The sequence below is a fragment of the Bactrocera latifrons genome, unplaced genomic scaffold (genome assembly GCF_001853355.1).
Source record: "Bactrocera latifrons isolate USDA-ARS-PBARC rearing strain unplaced genomic scaffold, ASM185335v1 scaffold_116, whole genome shotgun sequence".
Classification (NCBI taxonomy): domain Eukaryota; kingdom Metazoa; phylum Arthropoda; class Insecta; order Diptera; family Tephritidae; genus Bactrocera; species Bactrocera latifrons.
In genome coordinates, this window is record NW_017534586.1 from 674,986 (window position 1) to 680,985 (window position 6,000).

A 6,000-nucleotide genomic window follows, 5' to 3' on the forward strand; every position below is an offset into this window, starting at 1 on the left:
CAAGGCCACTGTCATGACCAGTTGTCCTGATGCAAATATTTGTGGATTTTACGGAACCAGGAAATAAAGGTTGCATGCTCTGTTCAACATTTTTGGCACTTCAATCCAATGCAATACGTCAGTAGCTGACGTAGCAGCTGTAAATAATTCAAAAATGTAGAAAAGTTTACGAGTTTTGATTATTGATCAGTATGTTCAAGAAAAAAATTTAAGTTTAAAAAAATTAACTGTTTGCATAACTTACAATGGGAAATCTTTCCCATCCAGAGGCGATCACTTTCTGGTCAACGCAGCTGTCGTAGCTGGTTCACCGCTTGGGCAAGGTAATTGGTTGGATGTAATCTAAGCGCCCAAGTACACACCAACGGCAGTAGTTTCGCACAGTTACATACAAATTGTCTGTGCAATGAGCAGCGGTCAGAAGGCAACGATCAGAGATCAAACTGCCATCACACCATGCAGCACCACCGGCGACGTAAAATCTCAAACCGACTTGATAGGGCAATTGTTTCTGAGCAGCTACTTGACCGTTGTTATATAGAAAGTTTAGGATCCACATGCAATGGTGGTACATTGGTCCCATCCACTTTATCGGTGGAAGCGATCACGCTGTCAAAAAAGTAGACAACTAAGGCAAGTACTAGTTTCATCTTCTATGTTGAACTGAAAGAAGCGCCAGCGAAGTCTTTCGCGCTTTTATACTTTGGTAATTCGACGTGTACTTACAGGGGTTGTAAGAAGCCTCGATAAGTTAAATAACAATTTATGCATCCAATAAACCAATATATATTAATTGCAGAAATCTTATACCGGGTTTTTAAGTTCTAAATTATTTATATTGTATGTTGTAAATATTGGTGTGTTTCCGAAAATTATATCAATTTAATTGATTATTAATGTTTGTTTTTATTGGTACTTGACGACCACGTATGTACCGAGATAAGAGTAATATGGAAATTACGTTGGTGTCACGTCATTCTTGTACAAAAAATAATGAAAACAAAGAAATCCCAAATGTATATTACCATTGGGAAAAACTGTTTACATTAGAGCTTTAATATTAAATATTTCGATTGCGATCTCGCTAGTCGTATATATCATAAACGAAGCGATATAGATATATAAATGATAAGTGTCACGCCCACAAATCGCAATTAACGGAATACAATTTTGAAAAGTGGTCGTGGCTCCGCCTTCTAATAAGTTTAATCTAAAGCCACAGCAATCAAATTTACTTCATGCAAATATTACAAGAACCTCTACCGCCAGTGTGAAAATGAACGAAATCGGAAGGAATCGTTCAAAACTACTAAAAGCGCAATAAGTCAACATCTAAAAACGCCATTGACATTAAATTTTGCCGCCGAGATGGTATAAGAGAGCTTTATGGGAGCTGCTACAAAAATTGACAATGGGCCCTCACAATTCCACGATCTTCCAACATAACAATAAAAACATAAGTACCTATTGCAACACATTTCTGAACATCCAGCCCCATATCTTTCATCTCTTTCAAAACCACCTGTTCTAACGTAGCTCCCCCGTGTGACTTCTCTTCGTTGTGCTTTTCTATACTTATATCTGCACTCATGCTCGGTTCTTCATCAGTATCTGAAGAGTCGTTGGGTTCATTTTGAATCGTCTTACTTATGTAAGATGCTCACTAAATTGAAGCTTTCAGATTATTTTTCAAGACTTTATCGCCAAAATATACTATAGATCCAAGTAATCTTCTGAAATTGCCATCGTTAATGTGTGGATAACTTTCGTTTGAAATTGGCCATCGTCTCGGTGACCTCGCAATGAAATATTCTGCTTGCCGAGGGAAATGATAGTTTTGACAACAGGCATCTATATTTCTCTGTTTTCTTTTACATATATGGGAGAAAAGAGCTTTTACAGTCCCCTTTACAGTTGAAAAATCACCTCTTCTTGATGTCAAGAGCATCTCGAGCTATTCACAATGTCGTTGAGGTGGCCAATACCGATCTCGATTTGGTCACAACCTATCTAATGAAGGATAATTGTCGTTTAAACCTTTACTTTTAGCTACAGATACAGAGTATCAGGTGGAAACAGATACTAAAAAAACTAAGTTGATACTCTTCTATCTCAAACTAAACCGATAATGGATAGAAATTGAATTTGTACAGTTATTCTATATAACTAATATTACAGGGACTTATTTATTTTCTAAAAAGACATATATCAAGAACTTGTTATTGGTTCGAAACACCAGTTTTAGCTTCAATCCAGTCGAGATACGAAGTTACTCGGCTAAAAGGAGCTGGTCCACCAATCTCACAGCTGTAGATTATATTAAAGGTGGCCACGCCAATAAGTGTTGAGTCTTGTGCTAAAACCAGAGGACCGCCGGCGTCACCATGACATGTTGACTTGTTTTCAGTAGTGCCGATGCAAATATTTGTTGCTTGTATGGAGCCATAAATCCATGAACTGCACTCACTGTTGCTAATAACCGGTGCATCAATCCAGCGTAGAATATCGGTGAGTTCGTTATCCTCTGAGCATGAAAGAATGAAATTTATTCGGTATAATTATTCACATATAGTATGTGTTATTAAAAAAGCAGGTAAAATGATATCACAGTAGTTTCAGTGCCCTTTTCCCTCCAGCTTTTTTGATTGCTGCGAAATTTCTACTTCTAGTAACGTTGTTCTTTGTAAAGCTTTTCGTTAGAGTCAAGTCATGATTTTCTTGAGACAATTAAAAAAACTTGAATGTTTAAGAGACAATTGTAGGAGAAAAGAGGTATTCTGAAATAAACCGCTAAGCCAGACAAACATTCTTCCTAGATTTTTATTGGATTTTATGTTGTTATTATGTTTGATTTTCATATTAAATAGTGTTTATCAGCTACTGGTTTACGTTTAGTTTGCCTGGCGATTTTTACCATGAAAAAAAGTTAAAAAAGAGTTCGCTGAAATTCTGTTTTATAATTGAATTTCGTCTAGGAAATTGATGGAATTGTTGCAGAATTGTTTTGCGGAGTCTACTTAAGCACGAACACAAGTATTTCAATATTACAAGGCATCCAGTGAAGGTAGTGAGGCCGTTGAAAACTTGCTTCATTCGAGTCGTCCATCCACCTTTGTTAACTCAATGTCAATGATAAACGTAATCGAGTAGAGGTGGCAAAAAAGGATGCTTGACAAGGTAGCTGAAGACCCTACATTCAACAAATGGCTTTAATAATGTCATTGAAATGATCCAACAGTTCAGCGAATAGCGCTCTAAAACAGCCGTAGGGTGAGATCGATAATATATTATGAAACTGTAAAGTATTATGAGACAGTAAGAAACCTAATTTGTAAAATTTATCCATTAACTTGCCCGTTCTCTTTCAGATAAGTTCAGTGATGATGTGCATATTATTTACTTATCAAATACTTAACATAGTTTAATATTTACCATCGGAGATTCTACCCCAACCGGACGCTATGACGGTTTCATTTTCGAAAGTTTCATTAGCTTCGTCACCATTCGGAAGTTCGACTGGTTGAATGAACTCTAAAACATTGCAAATTCACTTTGGTTATGCACAATCACTGGGTGACGCAAATACCTACCGGTGAACTCCAGTGGCACTGGCAGCTTAATCAAGGCAACATCATTCGTTAGCTCGATTTCATCATAATTCTCATGTACAATAATATGCTTATTTGCTACGAAAATTATATGTTGACCAGCTTCATTGGGATCTGTTCTATTTAGTGCACCCACGTAAACATCAACGCCAGCGATTCTTCATAAAAATATTATCACGAGAAAAATTTAACAAACTAACACTCTTACTAATCACATGTAGATCTTACAACTCATCAGCACAATGAGCCGCGGTGATAATCCAACGATCCGATATGATTGATCCGCCACACCAAACTCTCCCTAAAGTTGTATAGAACAACATGCCCGCCTGATATGGAATTTGTGCACGTCCAGCTAATTCTCCGTTAGTGATGCGTTCATTAAAGCTCGTCGTATGTAATTTCGTTTGAAACGCATCGGCAGGATTCGCTTGTGGACGCACAACGGTCGACCTATTCAATTGGCTGGCTGAAGTAGCTGCGGCGGTAATCGCACAAATAACAGTAAATACAGTTAAGAAAGTCATTTTAGGTGGACTGTCGCTAATTTCAGGCACATTTTACATTTATATTATTTTCCCAATAATTATCAACTTTTTTCGAATAAATAGATTATGTACACACCATATACATATGTATGTATGTACTATAGTACGGATAAATTGTTCGGCGATAAAACATTTTTATAATCCCAACTCGAGTTCCATTTATCGGTTGTCCGTTTTATATCACTTTTTTTGCTGACATATAAAATTTAATAACCGTTATAATGTTGAAATGAGATGTATGCATGTGTGTATACATGAAAATATTCACATTAGATCGGGTCGCATGTTGTTAAAAATTTAGTCCGATGTGAAAAAGTATTTAATCCTAACAGCATGGCAACCCTATTCGATTTAGAAAAATAATTATATTCACTATCTCTAGGTATACGTAGGACAGAGGCGAAAGCCGTAAATACGTCTACGTCTTGCATCGTAACTCACACGTATGCATAAACGTAAGGCAATCATTTGCTATAATTTACAATAACCGGCGCCTAAAAGTGTGCTTATTTCTTACTGAGTGTGCGCATAGAACGTATATATAATATACAGAGAACGTCCATCAAATCTATGTTCCAAAGTAAACAGGACTTTAAGAAAAAAAAAGAAAAAATGCTTTTTTCGGCAAAATCAATTTATTTTATTTAAAATAGTCCCCTTCTGCTTCAATACAGCTTTTTGCACGGTCCAAATACCGCCACTATGCCGGTGCAAGCCTTTTGAATGGCTTTTACTCTGAATAACGCTTTCCCTTCATGAGCAAATGCATTTTTCCTAAAAGGAAGAAGTCGCACGGTGCCATATCAGGCAAATACCGGGAGTGCTTTATGGTTAAAATGTGATTTGTGGTCAAATAACCGGTCAAACGCGTCGATCGATGAGAGCAATTTTTTTTCGCCAGTCAATTTGTGCGGAAAAAACCGTGCACACACGATTATTAGATTATTTTGATAAATTATTAGATATTGTTCTTGCGTATATACTTATATCTCTCCATGATGAAATTGCAAACATTATTGAATACAATGAGAAATAATTACTGATCATCACATATTACATAAAAATCATTTCATCCCTGTTGGAAACCCCGATATCTTTTAATATGATATAAAGCCAACAGAAAGCTTGAAATTCTTATCGTCTTTCATATACAAAAAATATGAAGGCAAAGGAATATTTTGACTAGACTTTCTTACCAGTAATTGAGGCTCTCTGAATTTCATAAAGAAATGTCACAGTTTGACCCGTATATGTACGTATAAGATTTTAACTACTTTTACATTGCTTAAAAGGACTTTTCTCAGGCAAGTTGTTAATTTAATTTGAACTGTTTGGAAAATATATATAATGCATTAAACCATTTACTGGGCGGACACTCACTTTTAAAATTTTTTTAGCTAATGGTCAATTCATGTTTTCACTTAACGGTGCTTTGAGGACGTGCAACGGTTCCGCTCATTGGCAATACCAACCTCCATTTTAGCTTTGGATCTCGCGACAAGCAGATCCCTCGTAATTTAACGAGGATATGGAAAAGATGGAGAATTTGGTAAATTTAGTAAAGCGCTTACTTCACAATATTACCTAAATCCCACCCATCAATTCATGTACGAAATTTAAATCCAATCACCATCAATTTATAACACGTTCGTTTTTGTACGAGGACTAACCGCTAATTCACACATGAGAGCAAATACAAAGCAATTTACATTTTTTTTTCATATTATTAATTCATAACCGTTTTATTATATGCGAAGGTGTCTGTACAAAACTTAAGCAGAAATGCCAGTGTTGCTCTTAATCCAGTCCAAGTAGCTGGTCACACGGGTGAAGGCAGCTGGGTA

The 6,000-nt window shown here is 36.3% G+C and overlaps 1 protein-coding gene across 1 annotated transcript; it reads right to left on the reverse strand.

Moving 5' to 3' along the window:
* Window positions 1–2,173: 2,173 nt before the first annotated feature.
* LOC108977079 (brachyurin-like) lies at window positions 2,174–4,135 on the reverse strand. The gene is made up of 4 exons (XM_018946591.1): window positions 3,837–4,135; window positions 3,591–3,766; window positions 3,433–3,531; window positions 2,174–2,524 (listed from the first exon to the last, which is right to left on the reverse strand). Exons 1-4 carry the CDS (start codon window positions 4,133–4,135, stop codon window positions 2,220–2,222), a joined length of 879 nt encoding a protein of 292 aa, XP_018802136.1. The 3' UTR covers window positions 2,174–2,219.
* Between the last annotated feature and the right edge of the window lie 1,865 nt (window positions 4,136–6,000).